The sequence below is a fragment of the Biomphalaria glabrata genome, chromosome 17 (assembly GCF_947242115.1).
Source record: "Biomphalaria glabrata chromosome 17, xgBioGlab47.1, whole genome shotgun sequence".
NCBI classification, from domain to species: domain Eukaryota; kingdom Metazoa; phylum Mollusca; class Gastropoda; family Planorbidae; genus Biomphalaria; species Biomphalaria glabrata.
In genome coordinates, this window is record NC_074727.1 from 26,742,904 (window position 1) to 26,770,708 (window position 27,805).

The window sequence follows — 27,805 nt, forward strand, 5'->3', positions numbered from 1 at the left end:
ATTGAGAAGAGAGGAATTGCAACGAAGTGAAAGATGAATTGCAACAAAGTATAGCTAACTGTAAACTGGCATATATTGTACAGTCTTCTACGCTACATGTTACAGTGACGAATTGTTAGAGTTAATATTCAATAAAGTTATATGAAGCTGAGAGTTTAGTCGCCAAGTTCTTTGCAGTGTTTTTATTTGTGTGCCTACTAGTATATCTAGCCAGAAGATTCAGAAATACGTAACAATATATATATATATATATATATATATATATATATATATATATATATATATATATATATATATATATATATCATGGGCGTAGCCAGGGGGGGGGGGTTCTTGGGGTTCAACCCCCCCCCCCCCCGAAATGAAATCCCCCCCAAGGGGGGGGGGATCGGAATTTAGTGAATGATTTTTTGCTTTGATTTTGTTTATTTTAGGTGAGATTTTAATACTAAACCATCAATTGCCCCAGCACAACCAATGGGGTTTTGAGTTTAAAACCCCTTACCAGGGGGTTCTGAGTTTAAAACCCCCTACTAGGGGTTTTGAGTTTTAAACCCCCTACTTGGGGTTTTTGCAGTTAACCCCCCCCCTCTTCTATAAAACAAAACAAAACAAAAATGCAAACGAAAATCTCCTAATTCCAAGAGCACAGTTAAGGGAGATTTTGATTTTAAAACCCCCTCCAAAATTTACGATAAACCCCCTCTTCAATATAAAAAAAGTTAATTACGCACTAAAAATGTTATGAGCGTAGCTAAATGGGTTTTGACTTAGTTTTTAGTTTAAACCCCACTTCAGCGGGGTTTGAAGGTAAAAAATACCTCTTTAATAATAAAAACAAAGCAAATTATACACTCAAAATGTTTTGTGTGTAGTCAAAGGGGTTTTGAGATTAAACTCCCCTCCAGTGGAGTTTGAAGCTAAAAAGTACCTCTTCAATATAAATAAAAGCAAATTACTCACACTAAAATCTATGAATGCAGCCAAAGGGGTTTTGAGTTTAAACCCCCAGCCAGGGGAGTTTGAGGCTAAAAAATACATCTTCAGTGTAAGAAAAAAAAGCAAATTACGCACTCAAAATGCTATGAGCGTTGCCAAAAGGGGTTTTGAGTTTAAACCCCCATTCATAGGGGTTTAATGCTAAAAATACCTCTTCAATATAAAAAAAAAAGCAAATTACACACTAAAATTATTTGAGCGTAGCCAATCCAATCTGGGGTTTTGAGTTTAAACCCCTCTTCTACAGATGGAGTTTGTTAAAAGTTTAAAACCCCTCCAGATGGTTTTGAGTTTAAGATCCCCCTACAGAGCATTTTGAGGTGGAAAACCCCCAACAGATGATTTTGACGATAAAACTTTTTTTTGGATATAAAATCTAAAGCAAACTACAGTCACTTAATTCCAAGAGCGTATTCAAGAGTGGTTACACATTTTTATCAGTGGCAGGGCTCCCTTAATAAACTGCAGTGAATAGTAATCTGCCGAAATTGAATAATACTAAATGTACAGTGGCTCAACAAAGATGGCTTAGACAGATTTTAGAAGTCCGTTATAGAGATCGGGTTTAAATCAAGGAAATCCTATGCCGAACTGGGAGTCGACCCTTTAGTAAGATTGTGAGAGAGCGACGCATGAGGTTTGCGGGACATGTTCTCCGACAAAATGGATTACGCTTAAGAAGAGTTGCAATGATATCCTAGTGCAACTTGACGCCACTCTTTCATTGAGGTCCTTATGGCAGGTGGGAAGAGGCTTTAGACATTACCAGTGACAGATTTTTATGGAAACAGCTTGACGTCAAATGCTCCGAACGGCGCGGGAGGGTCTAAGTCAGTAAGAATAGCACATTAGGTTTTTGAAATAAAACTTTTTAATAGCAGGAAAATGCACTGTAGATACCTCAGAATATGCATTTTGTTGGCTTTCAATATCAGAAATAGTGCTTGGCGGCGGGGGGCTTCGCCCCGCGCTGGGGGAGCTCCTAGCGCTCCCCCAGAACCCCCTTGCTAGTATTTGCGGGAATCTACAATTTTCCCACTAACTCATGGAAGAACCTACTCTAGGGCACAATAAACGTCTTCCGAAAGAATGAAGAGTCAGAATGCAATAAAGATTATGTACACACACACATAAATACATATAAAAAGAAAATTTCGCTGGGGGAGGGGTCGCGGGGGGGGGGAGAAAAAAATCCCACCCAAACCCCCCCCCCCGAAAAAAAATCCTGGCTACGCCCATGATATATATATATATATATATATATATATATATATATATATATATATATATAACTTTATCAATAATAGGTTATTAATAGCTATTAAGTTAACATTAATGCCTGCTTGTTTGTCTTGACGGTCCCTGGTTCAAACCCTGCTCGCTGCCATCTCTCGTCGTCCAGTGGGAGGTTTTGACTAGGAAGTAGATTATATTTAACTTTGAAGGAGCATCTGAAACATGTAAAACACTTTACAGAAAAAAAAACATATTTTTTACAACGTCATATGAATCTTTGAAACATTTTTACTTTTGACAATCTCGAATATTCCTTGCAAATAGGGCATCCGATTGTGATCCGACGGGAGCCGCCTCTGAGTTTGTGTGATAGCACAAACTCTCTTCAAATACAAAAACCAAATCTAATATACTCAAAATGAAACAAGGATAAAGGCACATTCCTCGTCTCATATGCCAGCCAGGAAAACCAGTAAATTGGAAGAAGATTTTTAGGCCAGTGACAAAAAGAAAAGAAAACTCAGTTTGTAAACTTCCGATACTTTAGATTTATTAGATTTAATTTGGTCTGGATAATTTGTGAAAATGGTAACGTAACGGTTCTTTCAAGGAGAAATGAATCGACAACTAGATATTTTGATCTAGCTAGCATGATCATAATCATTGTAATCATACCTTCTAGACTAGATAATAGTAGATATAAATATAGAGGGGATTATCTAGACTATCATAATATCATATGATCATTAATAAATTTAAATTAAAATTTATCACACACTCACAGGGTCAGAACTCAGGCAGTGTCACTCAGTGACTCAGACACAGAGTAAAATGAGTTGAATGAGACAGTGTCACAGAGAGGAAAATTTAAAGTCTAAAAAGAGATAGACTATAGTTGAGAGAGACTAGAATTACTAGAAAGCTAATGACATGGTGAACTCAATTATATTTATAATTATAACTGTTTGGGCATGGTTGATGGGATTTCCAAGAAGTTTCTTATTAATCTAGATCTACTCATCTAGAGATAGATAGTAGTAGTCTAGAATCTAGATTTGATTAAACTTAGATTTAGAATGTGAATGGGTAATTCTGAAGGAGTGAATGGGTCAGCCATCTTGTTACTATTTTGTTATTGTTTATTATCCAAAGAAATCCCAAGATAGTGTCTTCAAAAATACCAAGAATTAACATTACTTCTGTGTTTTTAAAGCAATGCTATTTTCTTTTAATTTTGACTTGGTGTCAATACAATTAACAATACGTTTCTTATTGTTCTGTCTTCGTTTTAGTTGTTTGTATATACTGTCTATTGTGAATTTTTTTACCATTATTTTCCTTTTTGTTTTTTTTTAATACGATTGATGTGTTATTTATTTGTGTTTTTACCTTCCTTTATCTATGTCTTTTGAAATGATCCATAAAATCTAAATTTATAGATCTATAGATTTCTATCTAGATTTAGGCCTATATGTATAGATCTAATATGTTGTTAGCTTGGTTGTTTTAAAAAATGTTTGTTTTTTAAATATTTTTTATACAAGCTGGCAGTGTCTGCGACACCGCTGACCCCAAACTGTATTGACACTTGCCTTTCCTTTAAATACTTCAGCTGCGTAGAGGGGGGGGGGGCCGATGTGTGAGCAACATAGATCCGACCACAGCTAAAGCCCGAACATTCATCTCATACTCATATATATATATATATATATTTATATACAGAGAGAGAGAGAGAGAGAGATGGGTGGGGAAGAGAGAGAGATGTGAATGTTTTTGTTGAAAACCATGTTTTATGTTTAGAAAACAAACATTATGGTGATGAATGTGCTGAAGTTGGAATGGAAGAAGTTTCAAAAGAGAAAAAATTATAGAGTTTAATAAATTGTAAAGATTTATCAATATTGTTAATGAATCTCACTATCCAGGCTCTCTGCAAACTGCACCTTACACCACCAACTTAAAGAACTTGACAACTCAGGGCTCCAAAGTAACGTAACACTTTAATAGTTGAATAAATTACAGCCAATACTAAACAATTGGCAACACGTAAAACAGGCTGTTCAAATATCTCTCCATATCAACTCTTGCATTGGCCTCTCCGTCTCGTTCCGGGCTTGCACTGTGTTAAACAGTTCAGGACTGACTTCACACACTGGGCTCGTTGTGTTGGACTCGATCACAGACCAAGTTCAAAATGCCGTTCGTCTCAACTGTACTTGATAGTACTCCGCACTGAACTGCGTTGCAATGCTCCGTACAGAACCACACCGCTGAACCACACTGGACTGTGCTGTAGTCGACCGGACTGTAGTGAACCGGGCTCTGAACCCCTTTTCTGAACCATCTTCACTGCAACACCTCCGCTCTTTATTTAGGGTCCCTAATGGCCTTCTAGAACTGGACAGAACGTTGCTCGACCATTCTGGGTGGTCAGATGACTACATCCCTCATGACACTCATGAGCTTTGATCTTTCCCAAACCGTCATGTTGACACTCGTCTCAGCTGACCGTCGGCTGACTACACACATACCGCTACCCCCATCTGTGCCACCACCAGGTTTATAACAATATCAAACCAATTTTATTTTATTCCTCAAAATAATTTTAAAGCTATTTTCTGTTATCTTCCTTTAAATTTATTATTTAAAAAAAAAATAAAACATTTAATTCTGTAACTGAATAGGATTTGACCTAAACACAGTTGACTGGGAATAAGGTTTTGACCTAATTTGACCCAGTCGACTGGGAATAGGGTTGAAGCCTAAAAATAAATTTATAGTTTAGTATTTCTTTATAGTCTAGATTATAGATTATAGATCTACTATCTAGACCTCTAGTTACTATCTAGTTAGGCTCTAGACTACTAACTAGATCCTCCTAATCCTAGTACTAGATGATCTGTTCTATAAATAGTATAAATATCTGTTTTTATAGAGTAATAGAGGTCCTCAATATTTACTCTAAAGTTAAACTAGATTTAGATCTACTACTAAAGTTCTGGATCTACTAGATTTAGATTAGATCTAGTCTTATCTTATATAATACAGACATTACTTTAAAAAAGAAGATGATTACGCCCTACAGGTCATGCATTCACCCATTTAAATTCTGTCAAGTCACTGGTTTTCCTGACTAGCTCAGGCAACCCATTCCATGCTCTAGCCTAGGACTGTGCCTTTATCTTTGTGTCTTTCTGAGTATTTTATTAAATTTTGTTTTTGTATTTGAAGATTATGGTTCTTGTTTAATGTATAATTGCTACTTTACTTTTGAGTCTTCTGTCCTGAAGGCTTTCTAAATTTAGTGATTTTACTAAAGGTGGTAAACACTAGTCAAATGTGAATATTCGTTTGTTATAAATTTTTTTCTTGAGTTGAGAGGTCCCAAACAGAAGATGCATATTCTATTATTGGCCTAACCAAGGTTAAATAACATTTTAGTTTTATGTTCTTATTTGATTTATAGAAATTTCTTTTAATAAACCCTAATGCTTTGTTTGATTTTTTGATAGTTTCATTCCAAGACAGTTTTTCATTTATTATATTTATATTATATATATTCATTATATATATATATATATATATATATATATATTTATTACCTAGGTATTTTGCGTTTTTAGTCTGTGTTACTGGTTTACCATGAATAAGATAAGTGGAATTAATTTGTTTTAGTTTTTTTGTTACTCTTAATAACTGACATTTTTCTGGGTGGAAAGATATGCTCCAATTTGATTCCCATTCATCAAATTCTCTTTGTAAAATTTCTGTATCTTGTGTTGCTTTTATTGTTCTATATATTATGCAATCGTCTGCAAATGATTTGACTTTTGTTCCTGAATAATAATAATTTAATTTAATTTAATAATAATAATCTTTATTGTCCGTATGGAAATTTGTCTTACAATTTGTGCATTACACCAAACAAAAAAACATTATAACTATAAGAAACCAAAGTGTACATTCACACCAGACTCACTCATAATTTACATGGGACAAAGTTTATATCAGATTATTTCTATTTAATGATTTAATTGCCAGGGGAACAAAAGTGTGTTTGTGTCTGTTTGTCTTTGCTATCAGTGTCTTGTATCTCTTTTGAGATGGTAAAATCACAAAATCCTGACACAAAGGGTGATTCTTTATTTCGAGGATCTTGTTAGCTTTTTTATAGATGTTTGTCTCAAACAACTGTCCAAATGGGGTTTGTTTTTTGCCAATGATTTTACCAGCAGCGTTTAGGATTCTATAAAGTTTATTTTTATTTTTAATGCTCAGATTGCCATACCAGGCAGTAATATTGAAACTTAAAATATTGCAGATGTGAGCGTGATAAAACATAGCTAAGGCCTTTTCGCTAACATTAAACGAGGACAGTTTTCTTAATAATCGTAATCTTTGCTGCCCTTTTTTTGCTGATATAATCAGTATTTGCAGTAAAATTGAGTTTATTGTCTAGGATAGTACCAAGGTATTTAAATGTTTGCACTATTTCAATAGTCTCTCCAGCTACAGAAACAATTTAATTTTCCTTCTTTTCCCTACGAAAATTGATTATCATTTCTTTGTTTTTTTTTTTACATTTAATAATAAGAAATTATCTTTACAGTATTTTTCAATGTGTTCTATTTCTCTGAAATACTCATTTACGTCTGAGCTCTCTGAGAGCAGGGCAAGAAGAGCCGCATCATCAGCAAATTTTGTGAAGGAGCAAAAAGGACTATCGGATTGAAAATCATTGGTGTACAAAACCACAATGGTGATGTCACAGCCCCCTGGGGGTGCCCCTGTGTTAACTATGCGTGCATTTGATATAACATTGTTTACCCTAACCCTCTGAGATCTCTGGGTCAAATCGTTTATGTAAATTAAAAATAGTAGTGGACCTAAGACTGTTCCTTGAGGTACGCCTCAGTTTACTGTTATTGGTGTTGATTTAGAGCCATTTATTATTACAGTTTGTTCTCTCCCTATCAGAAAATCTTTAATCCACTTTTGCAATGGACCATCAGTGCCAAAATATTTTAATTTTTTAAGCAATCTATGGTGGTGAACTTTGTCAAAAGCTTTGGAAAAATCTATTAAGATAGCATCTATTGGCTCACTGTTATCTAAACCTTTTGAAAAATCATCAATTAGTCCTATTAGTTGTGTTTCACATGATCTATATTTCCTAAAGCCATGTTGGTGTGGAGTAAGGACATTATGTTTGTCTAAGTGGTTTATGATTGTTACGTGCGCATCTTAGTGAAAATGTGAAATGGTGCGATTGCGTGTTAAAAGGAAAAGAAGAACCAAAATGGAGGAATATGAACAAGAAAGCGTTTTCAGTGTTAATAAAGATTAAAGTATTTATAAACTGTGCTTTGTCGTTTCCATGTCTAAAGAGTCTCATCCAATATGAAAACGTAACAAGTGGCGCCCAAGGCAAAGGTAAAACCCACGTATTCCTCTATACACAGGGGATCTCCGTCAGCAGACAGTAGAGATAGTAAAGTCTAGATCTAGAGACAGGAGAACATTCGATTCGATATTATTAGTAATAGACTATGGCGGACAAGGCTGAGGTAGCAGCGTTGAAGGAAGAGGGAAGGTTGTTGGAGCTTGAAAGGTCAGAACTAAGAAAATACGTACAAGAAAGGTTAATGGAGAGGGAGAGATTAGCCATAGAAAAAGAGAGATTAGCGATGGAAAGAGAAAAAGAAAAGGAGAGATTAGATAAGGAGGACAAAATAGAAAGAGAAAAGGATAAGGAGGTTGTAGCAATTGAAAGGGAAAAGAAAAATGAATTAGTTGCCATTGAAAGAGAAAGATTAGCGTTTGAAAAAGAGACAGCAGAGAAAAAGTTAAACACAGACCAAGGAAAAGAGAATGATAAAAGAAAGAGTGACTCTACAGGGAATAAACTGGCAAAATATAAAGGTTTGATATTCAACGAAGACAAAATGGACATAGACATTTTTTTGAAGAAGTTCAAAATAGAAATGAGAGAACTGGAGTACCCTGAAGACAAATGGACATGCTTATTGTCGAGATCATTTACAGCGGAGGTGCCTTCAAAAATATGTATGAACCAGAGTAACTACAGCATTGTGAAAGAACAACTACTTCGAACTTTCGGGAAAACAGAAGCTTTCTATCGCCAACAGTTTGTTAATTGTGAGATAGAACCAGAGGATGACCCGCAGACCTTCTTGGACAAAATGAGCAGCCATTTCGATAACTGGATAGAAACCGCTGAGGTAGAAAAAACCTTTGACAGTCTTAAGACATTTCTCATGCTGGACAAAGTGATGTACGAGTGTCAGGAGGAATTAAAAATATTTCTGTTGGAGAGGAAACCGAAATCCATAGAAGACATAGTAAGACTGATAAGGGCTTATAAAGTGGCACATCCTGAGAAGAAATTATCTAGAGGCAGTGATATAGAAGAAATAGTTGCCTTTAACAGAACGTGTGAGACACAGAATAACTCTCACAGAACAAGGGAGACACAGGATAGACATTATAGATGTGGTACAAATGAAAGACAATATGATAGCCGCAACGGAAGATATCAAGGAAACAGACTGGAAAGAAAGGACTGGGAGAAAGGTAAAATAGAGCAAGGCTTATCATTGTCATCTGATACTGGAACATTGGAGATTTTTCAGACATTCGTAGGGAACAAGGCAGCCAAGACCATCAGGAATACAGGGAGCACTATTATAGGAGTGAATAAGAAATTAGTGGAAGACCATGAATATACAGGCGAATCTAGGAAGTGTGTTATGTTTAATGGGAATATTGTACAATTACCAATTGCTAAAGTTAGTATAGACACACCGTATTTTAAGGGGGCAGTAGAAGCTTATGTTGTAGAGCAGGGTGAGATAGATTTAATTATTGGGAACATTCATGGGGTGAAAATATGTTCAGTAAGGGAGATTGAGAATTGGAAGAAATATTATGGGATAAAGTCTACTCGATGTAGAAATGGGGATGTGGAAGAAGACATAAGATTCCATACATCAGACGACGTGGGTAGCAGAGAGCACGAGAAGAAAGAATTAACAGATAAGGTAGAAAGCAATACAATTGGAAAATCAAAGTAAAGTAAGGCAATCAGTGGTGCAGGGAAAGCGATTTAAACCCACATACAGACGTACAAGTCCATACATCTTATGCTTTAATTGTGGGAGAAGGGGGCATATTAGAAGACAGTGTCAACAGTTAATCAGAGTTAAGGAATTAAGGTACAATAGTGGGGAGGTGTATATGAGAAAAGAGAGGAATATTCGCAATCTAGAAAACAGTACAGCTAGACCATTCTGTAGTGGGATCACAATGGGACATCATTGCAAAGGAGGGAAGCGGCAAGGATGGCATGTCAATAATGTTAGAATTATATAGATATGATTAGAAAAGGTAGGAATGATGGACACTAATTATTGTTCTATACTACAATGAATAAATATATGTGTAATGAATTGGATATTGTTGTTACATATGCATATAGGTTAAGGATACTACATTATAGAAGTTTAGTAAAGGCTATATAGGAAATGTAAAAGAATATAAGTAGTGGAAAGTAGATACGTAGATTTTGCACAATGTATTTAATTTTGTGTGGTTCTGTTTGATTATAATTATTCTATTAAAATTACATTTGTAAGAAAATTATCGAAATTGTGTGGTAGAAATACATAAAAAGAAACATCAAGACTGGAATTATTATATAGGCCTGATGAAACTAAGACGTAAATAGCATTGGGTCTATGGTATCTATGGTATTAGGAGTGTTGTAAGCAAGACAGACTTAGTTTATTAAATATTTGATTACGGCTAGAATGAGGGTGTTTTGTACAGGCATAAAATTATGAGTGGGGAGTTGTATTAATAGAAATATGATTACTTATAGATATATATCAACAGAAGTTGTTTCAATTGCTCATAATAACAGTTATTATTGTGATTAATATAATTATTATTTGATGTTCAAATTGTAATGGTATTAACATGACATTGTGTTTGGTTATTAATTTATGGTTTTATATGTTACAGATTTTTTTTAAAAACTTGGAATAGTCTGATAAAATTTCAGTGATTTGTATTTTGGACGTTCGATGTACATCGAACTTGTTAAACAGGGGGGGGTGTTACGTGCGCATCTTAGTGAAAATGTGAAATGGTGCGATTGCGTGTTAAAAGGAAAAGAAGAACCAAAATGGAGGAATATGAACAAGAAAGTGTTTTCAGTGTTAATAAAGATTAAAGTATTTATAAAATGTGCTTTGTCGTTTCCATGTCTAAAGAGTCTCATCCAATATGAAAACGTAACAATGATGTTGCTACATATTATGTGTTCTAGGATTTTACATGTCATGCTGGTAAGTGATACTGGTCTATAGTTTCCTGGGTCAGATTTTTCTCCTTTTTTAAATAGAGGGGTGACATTAGCTTCTTTCCAGTCCCTTGGTTCTCTGCCCTGGTCAAGAGATGCCTGAAAAAGTATTTTGAACACTGGTGCTAGCTCATTGCTTAGATCTTTGAGTAATCTAGCTGGAATACCATCAGGTCCAGATGGTTTATTAGGTTTGATGTTGGCTAATAGTTTTTGGACTCCCTTTTCTTGTACTTCTTTATCGCCTATGTAGTCTACTTGGTTCAAATTAAGTTATATGTCTTTGTCTCCTGGGGCTGAGAATGCTGATGCAAAGTATTTGTTTAAGATGTTAGTTTTAGTTTCATTATGTATTATGTTATATTCTCCTTTTAATGGCATTATGCCTGTTGTTTCCATTTTCTTAGACTTAATGGATGACCATAGGTTTTTGTTGTTATCTTTAGATATTACATAAACATAGTAGTCTCTACAAGTAGTACCTAGATCTAGTAAATTTAGTAGCTGAGATCTAATGTACTAGTTAGCTAGTATTTAAATATAGATTTAGGTCTAGAACAGTGTTTCTCAAACTTTTTTGTCTGCCGGCACACTAAAAAAAGTACAAATATTTCGTGGCACACCACGAAGAGCAACAGTTGTTTTATAATAAAATGAAAAATTATTTTACCTTTTTTAAGTATTACATTCAATGTGAAAGGTGTGCCTGCTTTTGAGAGCAAATGCGATCTAATTGAGGCTTCAAAGTCGATAAACTCGCATTTCATCGTCTATTGTAAAAAGTCTCTCTCTTTTCTTAGACTTGATTTCAGTCAGTGCTGAAAATCCTAATTCACAAACCATAAAGATATAAACTGATTGCAGGATATAACTTGTTGATTGAAATCCAAAACATGTCCACTCTATATTCCACAAAATTTGACTTAAGAACTGCATCATTTTTCAAATCAGTGAGCTGCTCTTCTTCTTCATTTGTAAGATTTGTAGCTTCATTGTTTCCAAATGGATAGCTGACCCATACATATTCAAGACTTCCAACTGTTGGGAAGTAATGCTGCAATGCTGGTTGCAGGTGTGTCAAAGTGTCCAGAATTTTGGGGGTGAAGCACATTCATTGTAAGTAGGAAAGCAGTCGAAGACTCCTTTCGAGATCTTACTTTGCCACAAAGACAATTTTTCACCAATTGACTTCAGTTTTGGGGATGTAGTGATGATCCTTGAAGACTTAAATTCAATGAATTTAATTTGTCAAATAAATCAGAGAGAAATGTCACCTTAACCCACCAGATCTCGTCATGAATAGAAAATCCAAAGTCTTTTTTATTCAGCCTCCAAGAATGAAACTAGCTCAGCCTTGAGTTGGATGACATGCTTTAACACTTTCCCCCTGAAGAGCCAACGAACGTTGGTATGATACAGGAGACATTTGTATTCTGAATCCATTGCTTTACAGAGCTGAGAGAAAAGTCAGGATGCTAGCGGTCGAGATTTGATGAAGTTTACAACTTCAACCACTTGATCCAGAACAGACATCAAATCTTTCGGCATAGACTTGAAGGCAAGAGCTTCTCTGTGGATCATGCATTGAACAACTAATTCATTTGGATTTTCTTGACGCACAAGAGTGACGAATCCCTTTCTATTTCCCTGCATGGAAGGTGCAAACGCTGACACAGTTTCTCCACTTTGTAGTTTGAAGAAGAAAATGTCTTCGTTCACCACATTGAAAATATCTTCGACTATGGTCGTAGTTGGTAAGTCTTTGCAAAATAAGAATTCGTTGACACATTTTTCATCTTTTATGAACCGAATAAAAGCTAGCAGCTGGGCTTTGCCACTAACGTTAGTGGATTCATCAACTTGAAGAGACCACAGGAGAGACACTTCATCGTCAGTCACGCCGAAGTGTTAGCAGATTTGATCTTGTAAATCTGACGATAAGTCTTCAATTCTGCGCGAGATAGTATCATTTCTTAAAGGAACTTTTTAACTATTTTGGTGGCATCGGGACCTACGTTCGTTTCAACAACTCTTGCTGGTGCAATGACAGATTCAGCCTCTGTGTGTGCTTTCTTGCGCTTTGCTAATAACTGAGCAACCTTATAACTTGCAATTAATCCCTTTTCTGGCAGCTTTAGGTAGTTCGTAAGTTACTTAGCTTGTTTCGTTTGTTGAGTCCTGATGTTTTCCAAGTATTCCTTCGGTTGCGCTTTTACAGCTGAATGTTTTGTTTCCAAGTGTCTCTTTAATTTGCTTGGAACAAGCGCCTCATTCGATACAGTTGCATTGCAGATCAGACAAAATGGCAATGAAGCATCGTCAGGTCCAGAAGATATGAAACCATATCCGATGTAATCTTCTTTGTACCTTTGTTTGGTTCCTTGCTTTTCATTTAACGCTTTAGAAGTTTCATTCTTGCTAACGTATTTCTCCACAGATAACAATGAATAATGCTTATTGATAATTTGTTATTATTAGCATACGACTACAAAATTTACATGAAACGCATCGCTTATTATTATTGTTACCAATTCAAAAACTGCTGTTCGTCTGCTTAGGCGGCCTACAGTAACGCTGCACTTATGGGGTTCTGAAAACTCCTGCGGCACATCTGCAAATCTTCGGCGCACAGTTTGAGAAACACTGGTCTAGAATCTAGTACTCTACTACTGGATTAACTAGCTCAGTCATATAGATGTAGTAGATCTAATACTAGTAATACTTCTACTAGAATCTAGATCTAGTACTAGATCTAATTAACTTTAACTATAGACTATAGTGAGATTCTACATTCTACTCTAGTATTAGTAACTATACTTTACTATAGTCTACTGCAGTGTTTCCCAAACTGTGTTCGCCGAACTCTAGTGTTCCGCAAGACCTGAATATAGGTGTTTCACAAACTACTGATTTATTATTAATTAGTAGGCTTCTACATAAATAAAAATAAATAAAAGCATTCTGCTAAATTTTCAGAATATGGGAAGTGTTCCGTTAATGAAAAGTTTGGTCGACACTAACTAGTACATCTACTTACTAAAAATTAATGATCTAGAATCTAGATCAGTGATGGGCAAACTACATCCCACTGGCCAAGTTTGGCTCAGGGATACATTTCATGCTGCTTTTCATGTTTTCTAATACAATAAAAAATTTCATTTACAAATCAAGTTTTCAATACAAGTTGAAACTTGATAAGCTTGTCTCATTTGCAATGAAACCCTGTCATTCATAAGCACTATATCCTGACATTTAACTTCTAACAAATAACCCTATTTATGTATCCATGACCAATGACGAGAGACAAAATCTGCATTTTTTCAAAAAGAATCTTTTAAAACTGTTATAGTGCCCAGAAAGTCATATATACTATGCAAGCTATATTGTTGTTTCTAACTGAAAGACTGTTGGATGCACAGTGAGAAACCAAATGCTTACCATTATCACTGATGTTTTCTTATCTTCTTATCTTATATAATACAGACGTTACTTCAAAAAAGAAGATGATTACGTCCTACGCGTCATGCATTTAGTCATGCATATTAACCAATGACTTAAATTCTGCCAAGTCACTGGTTTTCCTGGCTAGCTCAGGCAACCCATTCCATGCTCTAATAGCACTAGGGAAGAAGGAGTATTTGTACAAATTTGTCCTAGCATATGGGACGAGGAATGTGCCTTTGTCTTTGTGTCTTTCAGAGTATTTTATTAAATTTTGTTTTTGTATTTGAAGATTATGGTTCAGTGTTTTATGTATGATTGCTACTTTACTTTTGAGCCTTCTGTCCTGAAGGCTTTCTAAATTTAGTGATTTTACTAAAGGTAAATCTAGTCAAATGTGAATATTCGTTTGTTATGAATCTCACTGCTCTATTTTGTGTCTGTTCCAGTTTCTTAATGTTTTCTTGAGTTGAGGGGTCCCTAAACGGAGGATGCATATTCTATTATTGGCCTAACCAAGGTTAAGTAACATTTTAGTTTTATGTTCTTATTTGATTTATAGAAATTTCTTTTAATAAATCCTAATGCTTTGTTTGATTTTTTTGTAGTTTCATCAATATGTGGATTCCATGATAGTTTTTCATTTATTATAACACCTAGGTATTTTGCGTTTTTAGTCTGTGATACTGGTTTGCCATGAATAAGATAAGTGGAATTAATTTGTTTTAGTTTTTTTGTTACTCTTAACAACTGACATTTTTCTGGGTGGAAAGACATGCTCCAATTTGATTCCCATTTCTGTAATTCATCTAATTCTCTTTGTAAAATATCTGTGTCTTGTGTTGTTTTTATTGTTCTATATATTATGCAATCGTCTGCAAATAATCTGACTTTTGTTCCTGAACTAATGCAATTTGGTAAATCATTTATGTAAATTAAAAATAGTAGTGGACCCAAGACTGTACCTTGAGGTACACCTGAGTTTACTGTTATCGGTGTTGATTTAGAGCCATTTATTATTACAGTTTGTTCTCTCCCTATCAGAAAGTCTTTAATCCACTGATGCAGTGGACCATTAATGCCGAAATATTTTAATTTTTTAAGCAAACTATGGTGGTGAACTTTGTCAAAAGCCTTAGAAAAATCTAGTAAGATAGCATCTATTTGTTCACTATTATCTAAACCTTTTGAAAAATCATCAATTAGTCCTATTAGTTGTGTTTCACATGATCTATATTTCCTAAAGCCATGTTGGTATGGTGTGAGGACATTATGTTTGTCTAAGTGGTTTATGATGTTGCTACATATTATGTGTTCTAGGATTTTACATGTGATGCTGGTAAGTGATACTGGTCTGTAGTTCCCTGGGTCAGATTTTTCTCCTTTTTTAAATAGGGGGGTGACATTAGCTTCTTTCCAGTCCTTTGGTACTCTGCCCTGGTTAAGTGAAGCCTGAAAGAGTATTTTGAACACTGGGGCTAGCTCATTACTTAGTTCTTTGAGTAATCTAGCTGGAATACCATCAGGTCCAGAAGCTTTATTTGGTTTGGTGTTGGCTAATAGTTTTTGAATTTCTTGTACTACTATATCTTCTATGTTGTCTACTTGGTTCAAATTCAGTAATATGTCTTTGTCTCCTGGGGCTGAGAATGCTGATGCAAAGTATTTGTTTAGAATGTTTGCTTTAGTTTCATTATCATTATGTATTATGTTATGTTCATCTTTTAATGGCGCTACGCCTGTTGTTTCCATTTTCTTAGACTTAATGTATGACCATAGGTTTTTGTTGTTATCTTTAGTTTACCTCAGTTTACATCAGGACTGTTTGATTCCTTTGATGCGGACACTTCTAACCCATACAACATCCTAAACACCATCCCGAACCAAACTCACCAAACTTTCTGCAGAGCCATATGGCCCCATTATGTTTTCAAAGCTATTTCGGTTGTGATTGATTATGGTGTTAAAGGGAAACTCTGATGGTTTTTCAAATTTGAGTTATTGACATATTTAAATTCTGCGTAAAAAGTTGTTATAGTAAACATTTTACCATTTTTTATTTAAATGCTTAGAAACATTTATATTTAATAAATTAGTCAGTAAATTCTTGACATACGGGTTCTTTGAGATTTTGTTTTTACCTCAGTCAAACGTCACTTCCCTAAACATTGCCAATTTTGTTTATTTTATATACTAATGACCTTTAATCAGATAGGCGTTTTTTTTTAAACTAAGTTTGCAGATGATTTGGCTCTTGCCCTGCTCTCAGAGAGCTCAAACATGAATAATTATTTAATAAAAATAAATAACATAAAAAAATACTGTCATGACAATTCTTTAATATTCAATGCAAAAAAAAAAAAAAAAAGAAATATCATTTGGAAATTTACTATATTAAAAATAAAAATAAACTTTATAAAATCCTAAATCCTGCTATTAAGATCATTAGCAACAAACCGCCCTTGGACGCTTGTTTGAGAAAAATGTTGCTAAGATTTTATGCATAAAACAAGAAAAACATAATTTAAAAAAATAATAAAAAAAAAAACACAACAAAGCTTATATATAAAGCCTAGTTTTAATTTGGATCAATCATCTAATAAAATTTGTAATGGATCTTTGCGATTACAAATATTTTTACCAATTATTATTGTTTAGCATAATTTCATGCTGTTATCTTTCTCAGTATGCTATGATCATATCACTTGTCTGGACCACTTGGAAAAGGGTAGGGGAGACAGAAAGATATATCTGGGTGATCGCTTTTTGAATGAATTCACAAAAAAAAACAAAGTTGAGCAATCTGACTGTGAACTGGAGGGCTAAAGCCTCCTCTAGCCAATACAGTATGAGATGCCAGTGAATCGCTTTTGAAAATAGAAGGTTTTATTGTTATCTATTGTTAGCTTCAAACTTTAAAGTGGTGAATAGTGGTGATCTACAAATTATAAAAGGGGCTAATTCAACTTATACCACCACATCAGCACTATTTCTTTCCCTTATTCATGATACCAAACAAAATAATTAATTACCAATAGTTAATTAGTTAATTAACTTATTGTTTAATTTTTTTAATTCATTCTTGTTTTGTCAGGTAAAAGAAATAATTGTGCTAAATTCAGCTTGCCCCCAGATTGGGTTTGGGAGAAATAACGTGTACAAATTTTTTTAACAGACAGAGTAGATATTAAGCTTTCTAAAAACACTTCTGCTTCAGGATTTTAACAAATTGTAACTTTTTGTTTTAAATTTCCTATGTAATGCTTAAGAGAAAATGTAATGTGAACATATATATATATATTTTTGTGTGCTCTTGTTATTAGTGGTTAATGTATAGTTTATAGGATCACAATCATTTTTTGTCAATGTTCATGTGATTGAGTTTAAACTGTGTGCAATGTTTAGTGTAGGGCTTAAGAGTTTGTGTGTAATACTTATTTCCGTCATTTATTTTTGTTATAATGTTAATAGTAATTTAAAACGATTGAAATTGTTTTGTTTTTGTTTTAGTCTAAACAAATATTTAGGCTAGTTATTGTGGCTGGAACAGTACCAGTTGTTGGTATTGCAGTTGGCTACAGGATGAGGAGTCAGCATTTAGTGGCTAGTTCTACACCAGAAAAAAGATTGTATAAAATACGTGAAGTAAGTTTACTATTACTATTTAACATATCCCTTGAGCTTACTTTATGATGTAGCCATTCTATCTGTTGAATCTTACTTTAGATGTTGTAACATAGCCATTGCAAGATTTAGGGGATGAGAGAAGTTTACTTATTTGTTAGTATGGAATCTTTATATTTTTATATATAGTGTTACAAATGAAGTGATAGGTAGAGGTCAACGTATGACCCCGGCGAGATGACACAGCAGCGAGTGTTCTCTGGAATCTACATGTATAAACAAAGACAGGATGTGACGTGTCCTCACATGTTGTTCCAGGGGACGAACAGATCTAAGAAGGGTCAGTTACTAATGAACAGTGACAGATAGAGGTCACTACGTGTGACCCCGGCTTGATGACACTAGGTAGAGGTCAACGTATGACCCCGGCAAGATGACACAGCAGCGAGTGTTCTCTGGAATCTACATGTAAAAACAAAGACAGGATGTGACGTTTCCTCACATGTTGTTCCAGATGATAATAGCAGGGTAGAGTTAACTGGAGTGGACTACTGTCGTTAAAGTCTATACAGCGAACTACAGTGGACTTGAGCCGTTACAGTCGATACGTGTGCGGCTCTGATTCTGTAGACTTGAGTACGACTTGGTTCAGCTTTGGGTGACCTGGAGCGACACTGGGAAGTGTGTCGTTGGTCTGTTCTGTGGAATACGGCTCGATGCAAGTTGAGAAGAGATGAATTGCAACAAAGTATAGCTAACTGTAAACTGACAGATATTGTACAGTCTTCTACGCTACATGTTACAGTGACGAATTGTTAGAGTTAATAGTCATTAAAGTTATATGAAACTGAAAGTTGAGTCATCAAGTTCTTTGCAGTGTTTTTATTTGTGTGTCTACTAGTACATTTAGCCAGAAGATTCAGAAATACGTAACAATATGTATATATATATAACAGGAGAAGGGGCAAAGGCAAGTAACTGGGGCCTTAACCAGTAAGCTTCGGGCAGGAGGGTCTCGTTAGCCAAGGCTGGCTACCCACCTAGGAGAAGGAAAACTCTGAATTCAAACCTCTGTTGCCTTGCAGCTATACCCAATCATGGGAAAGGCTTCGGGAGTCAACCCTGAGGAAAAATCAGGAGCTGGCGACCCTAAGGCAGTTTACAGCACCCAGTGCTACACTCTGGCAGAACCTGCAACGCCACTGACCCCAAACTGTATCGGCACTGCTGTTCCTTTGGATACATCAGCTGCATGGAGTGGGGGGAACTGTTGTGTGGGCGACATCGTTCCGACCACAACTTATGCCCAGGCATTCATCCCATTTCCATGAGAATATCCATAGTCGCTTCGCGACTGAAGGAGGCCATACATATATATCATATAGTATATATATAGCACCCCCTTCATGATGAACACAATCTCATTCCCTATGAACTTGAAGATGTCTATGAAGTCCAAAGAGAACTGCACATACTGGTGGGTTGGGTTGCCTGCTTTCACTCTTCATTGTTTGTATTGCTCTTAGTTGCCTCCTAGCTTGACCAACATTCATGACTCCATGCCTTAAGAAGTAACCAATGTCTAGCATTTCTTAGTCATGAGTGTAGATTTCACATTTCTTCTGTTGAGCCCTTGAGAGTACTCTAGTGTTGTTGAGAGTGAACACATAGTTGCTTGGGGAGGCATATGGACTACGTGACCAGTTTAATGAATGGGACATTTTTGCTGTGTCATGGGTATTAGGTATTGTTCATGGATCACATTTGTAGGATTTCAGTCTGGTATGTGGTCAAACCACAATCTGTGAATTTTCCTTGGATAGTTTATTGGATGGAATTTTTTTTATGTGGCGGGAATATAAGGTCCAAGACTGGACTGTTGTTCGGATTTATCGACGGTCGAGGGTTCAAACCCTGCCCGCTCCCATCCCCTGTCGTCCTGCGGGACGTTTGGACTAGGAAGTAAACTTCAACTCTGAAGGAACATCCGAAACATGTAAAACATTTTTACAACAAACATGCAACACAGAAGTCTACCTTATCTAGTATGGCATTGACTGATTTGGTAAAACATTTTTACAACAAACATGCAACACAGAAGTCTACCTTATCTAGTATGGCATTGACTGATTTGGTCTCAGAAAAACATTTGAACCACTTTTGGTAGGTCAAAAGGGGATCTTTATCTTTTTACTTTTTAAAAAAATTTAAACATTTTGATTTTCCTAGTTACCATTATATCCTGTGAATAATAAGGATTCATTTAAAGAAGAACCATTTCCACGCAATGTTGTTGAAGCCTACATTAGCAGTATGCGGAAATCTGTTGTGGATTTTTTCAGTCAGTATGAAGTGAGTTTTTCTTGACTACTCAAAATGTATTTATAAGTAATTAAGAGATAAGAGACTGACAACTCAAAAATTAATTACAACCTTAAGTTAATATTTTATGCTCAATGATAACAAAACAAGACTCCAAAGACATTCAGTACTTAGACATAACATACAAGACTCAGAAACAATATCTGTACTTTAAGATAGAATATAAGACTCAGAAACAATATCTTTACTTTAAAATATCATATAAATTGCCTTCTTTTCTGTGCTGATGATCTAATGTGTGATAAACAGGGAAAGTGAAATTGAATGAGTTTTCTTCAAATTTTTTTTTTCCATAATGTTGAAAAAATCTAATTAATGAGAATTTTTTTCAGGTTGTTAGATTTTTAAATTTGTAGTTTACTTCTTTGTATGAATTTCTAATGTAAAATATAAGCAGTTAATTAAAGTTCATTAATCAATAGAATATTATCTGAAAAAAAAAATTCAAATGAAAATGTGTTGCAGTTAAAGATAAGCTTAATAAAAAATGTTAGTGATGCAATTAAAGATAGGCTTGATACTATTTTTTTTTAACATAAATTTCATATTTTTCTTCATTCCATTATGATTTGATTTCAGGAGAGCTTTAAAACATTTCAGGCTAAAACACAGACCAGTATTGATCACTCTAAAGGTATGTTACATTCACATGACTTCAATAGAAGTGAAAAATTAATCCAGATTAACATTTGATTTGAATTAATGATTTATTTGTTTTACAAGTCAAAATATATGAATAATGTAAATCTAATAGTATTTTATAATGTAGAATTAAAATGATTTTATAACAACAATAAAAGTAATATTTAAATGGTTTAAATTTTAAAAAATTTGTGTAAAAAAATAAGTTGTTCAGGATTTTTAAAATAAATAACGCTAAATGAAAATCTCTATACTGATTTACATTTCATTACCTATAAAGTTGTTCGGGATATTGTTTTATAAAAAAACTAATTTACATCAAATAATTGTTTGAGATTACATTTCTGACTTATGTTACACTTAATATTCTTACATCAGTATAGTTTAATTATCAATATCAAATTGTTCCAGACTTTCATCTTAAAACAAATTTATGTCAAATGACTTATTTTACAAAAATATTGACAATAGGCTGTTTAGGACTTTAAAAGGTGAAAGTCTTTTACTACAAATGATTGAAATCACTTTTGCTGAAACATCACAAAAGATTCACTAAATGATCATTTCAGATTTTGTTTTGAAAAAGAAATTGACCTATATTACTAAACTATTTATCCCAATCATCGCCAAAATTTAATTAACAAAGAAAGATTGTTCAAGATTTTCGTGAAAATTCTACTAACACCAAATGACTGCTTGAATTTTGAAATTGCTCATCTAATATATAAAACAATTAATTTTCTTGTTAAAATGTCACAAAAATCTCATTATCGTTAATATTATGTTCCGTATTTTTAAGGAAAGCAACTTCTTAACACCAAAGAATTGTATAAAAATCTCTCCTCTAAATTATGGTACATATAATTGTCATGCTAGACCATCTCTAAAATTTAATTATCGGTATTACATTATTTCAGGATTCTGAATATCTTTATCTTTACATTTACATTGATTAATATTGCTATTACATTGGAGCAAAGGCTATAAGAACTCGTGCACAATGTTAAGTAAACCTCGTCAACTCTCTTATGTTAAAAAAGACTTTTTGAGTCTTACCATGCCTTTGATGTCACTCTGAATGATTTCATTAAATGATATGCTATAAGAACTTAAAAGCCTATGTCTATTAACCCTGATCAACTCTCTTATGTTTAAAGATTTCTTTTTAATTCCAACTGTGATGTAGTGGAAATTTTTGTTTATTTAACAATAAATGGAATGAATTCTTTAAATAAAATGCTATAATAACTCTGTGCACCAATGTATAGTAACCCTTGTCAGCTCTCAATTGTTGATAAAGACATTTTGTTAGTTAAACTAGACTGTGTGACAAAGTGGATCTTTTTTTTTTTTTTGACTTCAATGGGAATGAATTCCTTAAATGAAATACTATAAGAACTGGGTGGACCAATGTAACCCTTGTCAATTATCGCATGTTTATAAAGACATTTTGTTAGTCTAACCATGCCATGTGATGTAGTGGGATTTTTTTTTTTTTTACATCACTCTGAATGATTTAGCTTGATGAAATGCTATAAAAAATGTGTTCTTTTATATCTATTTACTTTCATCAAACTCATCAACTCTCTTATGTTTAAAAAGACATTTTTGAGTCTAACTGTGTGATGTAGTGAAAACATTTTTTTTCCCTTTGTCGTGATATGGAAAGTTATTAAAAATGAAATGCTATAAGAATTCAAGTGATTATGTCTCTTAACTCTCGTCAACTTTTCCGTGCTGAAAATGAAATTTTTAGTCTAAGTAAGCAAAGTGTCATAGTGGAAAGTTTTTTTTTTTTTTCCTTTGACGTCATTTTAAGTGATTTAATCAAATGAAATGCTGTAAGAACTCATGCACCAAGGTTTACTCTTTTTGATGAAAAAGACATTAAGTTTGACTAGATCATGTGGACAATGGCTGCAGGAGATCATGTGTATGTAGCACTGCACTCATCCTTAAGCTTTGGAATTAATATTCTTAGACCATGTGTTGTAGTGGATTTTTTTCCTTTGCCATCATTCGAATTATTTCATTAAATAAGATACTATAAGAAGGAATGCAAAAATGTTTATTAACCCTTGTCAACTCTCTCGTATTAAAACAGACATTTTTAGTCTAACTAAGCCTTGTGACATAGTGAGAAAATATTTTGTCCTTACACATCATTCGGAATATTTCTTATGTATCTTCAGTTGGGGGCCTCCTTTCAGCTCTTGTGATTACACAAACTCTATTTGTTATCTTGTTTACTTGTAATTATAAGGATACATTTATTTTAGACAAAATATAAAGCTTTTACTATGTTACTATGTTCATTTTATATTTCTGAAAATACATCATGCATATCATATATATATGGATTAGGACTATGATTTTAAAAACATTAGCAAAAGCACAGTAACATAGAATAATGAACGAAAATATTTACTTTGAGAGGTCTATTAAAGAGGTTGTGTCTCATTCTTGTGTATGAATCAGGTTTTGTCTGTCTTGTGTATGAATCAGGTTCTGTCTCAGTCTTGTGTATGAATCAGGTTCTGTCTCAGTTTTGTGTATGAATCAGGTTCTGTCTCAGTTTTGTGTATGAATCAGGTTTTGTCTGTATGAATCAGGTTCTGTCTCAGTTTTGTGTATGAATCAGGCTGTTAGTTCACAAAGTGTTCACATGCTGTAGCTGACATGTAAATTAAAACTGGTTTTGCTTATCTCCCTAAAACTGCACTCTTTCTTAATGGTTGGACTGTAATGACTGCTCTTTGTTGTAGCTCAATGTGTCTACTAAACTATGTTTCCAGCAACTTTGGACTACATACAGAACAATCCTGGAGAACTACCTCGTGTCATCTTTATAGCTGTGGCTGGTATGGGTGGAGTTGTCTTGGGCTACAGAGGTAAATACCTTTTTCTTACACTATGTCTTTTGAGTGACAATGTACTGACTGGCTGTGTTATTACATGTGTACTGACTGGCTGTGTTATTACATGCGTACTGACTGGCTGTGTTATTAAATGTGTACTGACTAGCTGTGTTATTACATATGGACTGACTGACTGTGTTATCTTATCTTATCTTATATAATACAGACGTTACTTCAAAAAAGAAGATGATTACATCCTATGCGTCATGCATTCAGTCATGCATATTAACCAATGATTTAAATTCTGCCAAGTCACTGGTTTTCCTGGCTAGCTCAGGCAACCCATTCCATGCTGTAATAGCACTAGGAAAGAAGGAGTATTTGTACTAATTTGTCCCAGCATATAGGATGAGGAATGTGCCTTGTGTCTTTCTGAGTATTTTATTAAATTTTGTTTGTTTTTGTATTCGAAGATTATGGTTCAGTGTTTTATGTATAATTGCTACTTTACTTGTAAGTCTTCTATCCTGAAGGCTTTCTAAATTTAGTGATTTAACTAAAGGTGTTACTCTAGTCAAGTGTGAATATTCGTTTGTTATGAATCTCACTGCTCTATTTTGTGTCTGTTCCAGTTTCTTAATGTTTTCTTGAGTTGGGGGGGTCCCAAACAGAGGATGCATATTCTATTATTGGCCTACCCAAGGTTAAATAACATTTTAGTTTTATGTTCTTATTTGATTTATAGAAATTTCTTTTAATAAACCCTAATGCTTTGTTTGATATTTTGATAGTTTCATCAATATGGGGATTTCATTTATTATAACACCTAGGTATTTTGCATTTTTAGTTTGTATTACTGGTTTACCATGAATAAGATAAGCGGAATTAATTTGTTTTAGCTTTTTTGTTACTCTTAATAACTGCCATTTTTCATCTAATTCTCTTTTTAAAATTTCTGTATCTTGTGTTGTTTTTATTGTTCTATATATTATGTTATTACATGTGTACTGACTGAAAGTATTATTACCTGTGTACTGACAGTGTTATTACCTGGTCATCCCCTCAAAGTTAGTTCCACAAGTTGTAAACTCCAACGTCCACATGTAGCGAGCTAACTTCATATTATAGAGATGGAAAACAAACCAATTCAAATCAAACTTGAACCTCACTTATGACTGAACCCAACCCGAACTTTAAAACTGATTCATACGAACTGAACTAAACGACCAACCTTACCTTAACCAAACTGAATCAAGATTTTGTATTATTCTAGAAAAAAAACACCTTAGTTTTCAGCTAGATGGTTTGACAGTTATATTTAATTCTTGGAAAATTCTCCTGCTGTCTTGAGCCTTGTCCTTGACATCTTGTGTGTCCAATTTTCCTATATCATTTTGGGTATCAACATGAAGGGTGTTGTAACATTTAATATTTGTGCGTAAATGAAATGGGAGATTCGAAGAAACAAAAGTAATCATCCCTAAACATGCCGTTAAACTGTGCTCCTCTTTGCTTAGCACTTTTGGAGATCAAAAGTGCCCTACTTCTTTTCTATCATTGTGTCTGCCTCCTCTTTTCCTCAGTCTGCCTTCATTACCCATCACTGTCTCCTTAACTTAAAAATCTCCCTACTTCTTAGACCAGTCCGTTTGTGTAAAAGGTTAAATGGTGTAATGTTGAAGAATGCGAATGTCATGAAATGCTGGGTTCTTGCTTCCTGGAGTACTCTTGACACATGACAAATAAAGACCCTACAAACTGACTTAAGTCCGTTTCAGCAGACAAATATAAAGTTTATTTTACAACATAATAATAATACTGCACTCTTTGTTAGTGCTACAAGTCAAGAAATAATAAACAATCCTATCCGCATAACAGCGGTATCAAATATATCCAATACCTTAAACTCTCTAGATTACAAATCATGTCCGCATCTCAGCGGGTAACACTGTGTAGAAATATAGATTAACTAATACCTGTCTCAAAAAGACCACTGACAACAACTGCCCACAAGTTACTTTCTAACTGAAATTACTACAGACTTTTCTAAGTCGCTACTGTCTGTTGCGGACTAAAATATTACTTGACGACCCGGTCCAAAGAATACCACTTGACTGACTTGACTGAACTCAAAGTCAATTTTATTCATTCTACTTCTTGTTTTCTACATCAGGAATTCCACGTGTCTTTTAACTCTTAACATGACGTGAACATTAAATCAAGCAATGTCAACTGAGACTGTGACAGTTTGCCATGGACTGTTAAGGTTAAAGGGGGGGGGGGTATAAAGAGATCCTGGTATTTGAGTAGGTGCCTATCTGAAGATATGTTACTACAACACAGTACTTTGGCTCTAAGTTCCTCTAGACCTGAGGCACAGATTGTCTGCTCTCGGGGACATGACAATTGGTTCATCGACAAAACATTCACGACAATTCGTTCACCCGACATATCACTCACTGACAACTTGTTCACCGACAGTTGGTTCACAGCAAAGCGTTCAAACAACAATTTGTTCACAGACAAATCGTTCACTGGATGTAAACAAAATTAAATGCGCGACAAGAATAAATAATATTAACAATGTGTTACTATCCAGTGAACTAATTGTCTGTGAACTATTTGTCGGTTAATGAATTGTCTGTGAACAATTTGTCGGTGAACAAATTGTCAGTGAACGCTTGTCATGAACCAACTGTTGGTGAACAAGTTGTTGGTGAGCGATATGTCGGGTGAACAAATAGTTATGTGAATGAATTGTCAGCTGACCAAAATGTCAGTGAATGAATTGTCATGGAACCCCTGCTCTGGGTCGACCGACTGGTCACAGTTGGTCACACTGTGACCATCGTTTATGGTGGTCAGGTGCACAGAAGAGGGGAAAAGCCTGACAAAGATGAGCCCTTTTCTCATCTACAACAGGGGTGGGCAAATTACGGCCCGCGGGCCACATGCGGCCCGCTGAAGTGTTTTATGCGGCCCGCAAATACCTACAGAACTCTTGTGTACCCACATATAAAGTGCTAATCTATTAAAAATAATTCTAAATTTCCCTACAAATTATACAAACTCTCTCATTATATAAAGTCAAAGACACAATCTCAGGCCAGTATTTCTTCAATGCTTTGAAGAACTGTGTTGAATGTTGGGTATGATTGGAACAAGATGGCAAGTGTAACAACTGATGTAGCTCAATCTTTGACTGAGAAAAACTTTTTTTTTAAAGAATATCCCAACCATAAACTCTAAACAGAAAAGTTTGCACAAAGCTGCATGAATTCTCATCATATTATGCGAAAGAAAATACGTTAATAAAAACATCAGACTTACGGTCATAACCACAGGCAGTATAGAAAAGTACTTGTAGATATATAAACTAAATATTCTGATGCATCCGCTGGCTTAGCATGGGCAAGGTAATGAGAAGAATATAAATTCTCAAAGTAGAAATGTCCATATTCTTAGAAGGATATTGACTGTGACTTTGAAACTAATATTTCTAATGAAGAGTGGAAGATATTTTATGTTTTTCATGGTAGCTATTGCAATGGGCTGCTTGCTTATGTAATGCATGTTAAATTTTTCAAACAAGGCTTTCCAATTTCTCCAGGCCAGCAGGGGAAAATAGGTTTTGTCATTTTCCTTTGTTGAAAGGTGAAAATATTTCTAGTGAAATGGTTAATATTACCTGACTTATTTGGATTCCTTAATTATGAAATTTATGAAGGCAAATTTTAAGACGTCAAGAACCAGTTTTCAATACCATCAGCTCACCATTTAGTGCAGAAGCTGATTCAGCTCCAGAGAACATAATGCCATGCAAATTATAACCTGTAAGAGAAGTTCAAGTCAGTACTTCCACGGTAGCTTAATGGGTGCCAGAAGCTGTATTTCCACACTTTAAAAAAACTTTGCAGCTAAGTTTTAACATTATTTTGGTACACATACATATGTGAACAAGTATTTTTCTTGTGGAAAATAAAAAAGTGTAATCACAGGTCGATGGTGAATGACTATAATTTGACAGCAGTCACAAGTATAACAACTAGAAAGCTAGCTCCACAATTCAGGAACATTACGCATGAGTGTAAATAGTTAAATTCCTCACATTAAGTACAACTGTACATTTGTGGTGAAATGTAATATGAAAAGACAATAGCAAATTAAAAAAAAAAATTGTTAAATTGGTTTCAGAAATTGCTAACTCTAGTAATTCCTCAATTTGGAATGTGAAAAAAAG

The 27,805-nt window shown here is 34.5% G+C and overlaps 1 protein-coding gene across 1 annotated transcript in view; it reads left to right on the plus strand.

Moving 5' to 3' along the window:
• The first annotated feature begins 2,773 nt into the window (after positions 1–2,773).
• LOC106069399 (MICOS complex subunit MIC27-like) overlaps positions 2,774–27,805 on the plus strand; it is a 48,463-nt gene continuing 23,431 nt past the window's right edge. The window contains exons 1-6 of the mRNA XM_056015531.1: positions 2,774–2,823; positions 4,161–4,222; positions 17,570–17,704; positions 19,913–20,035; positions 20,645–20,699; positions 23,503–23,598. Coding sequence (XP_055871506.1) covers positions 17,642–17,704; positions 19,913–20,035; positions 20,645–20,699; positions 23,503–23,598 — 337 coding nt within the window. The 5' untranslated portion in view covers positions 2,774–2,823; positions 4,161–4,222; positions 17,570–17,641. The remainder of the gene's footprint in view (positions 2,824–4,160; positions 4,223–17,569; positions 17,705–19,912; positions 20,036–20,644; positions 20,700–23,502; positions 23,599–27,805) is intronic.